The 326-nt window shown below is 69.9% G+C and overlaps 1 protein-coding gene across 1 annotated transcript in view; it reads right to left on the minus strand.

Moving 5' to 3' along the window:
• Positions 1 to 259, minus strand: part of Wdr45b (WD repeat domain 45B) — a 30,854-nt gene extending 30,595 nt beyond the window's left edge. Inside the window, exon 1 of the mRNA XM_010618693.3 lies at positions 39 to 259. Coding sequence (XP_010616995.1) covers positions 39 to 105 — 67 coding nt within the window. The 5' untranslated portion in view covers positions 106 to 259. The remainder of the gene's footprint in view (positions 1 to 38) is intronic.
• Between the last annotated feature and the right edge of the window lie 67 nt (positions 260 to 326).

A 326-nucleotide genomic window follows, 5' to 3' on the forward strand; every position in this document is an offset into this window, starting at 1 on the left:
GGGGTCGGGGGCCGAGGAAGGCCTGGCGCGCGCCTCACCGTGGTCCTGGTTGAAGCCGGCGTACAGCAGGCCGTTGCCGTGCGGGTTACACGGCAGGAGGTTCATGGCGCCTCCCGAAGTCCGCCGCTTCTCAGAGCTGCATCCCGCTGGAAGGGGATTCTCCGGTTGGGCGGCGCAGAGGCCGCCGCAACCGGAAGCGAAGAGCGCAGGGGTTTGCGTCGTGCGTGCGGGCGTGTGCGCACACGCTGCCAGGGAGTCCGCGGAGTGCCGAGTGCGTCCAACTGCGGCGGTGCAAAACCGGAACGCCGAGCTTATCGCTGGCCGGA

The sequence above is a fragment of the Fukomys damarensis genome, unplaced genomic scaffold (assembly GCF_012274545.1).
Source record: "Fukomys damarensis isolate Sample0158 unplaced genomic scaffold, DMR_v1.0_HiC HiC_scaffold_23, whole genome shotgun sequence".
NCBI lineage: Eukaryota > Metazoa > Chordata > Mammalia > Rodentia > Bathyergidae > Fukomys > Fukomys damarensis.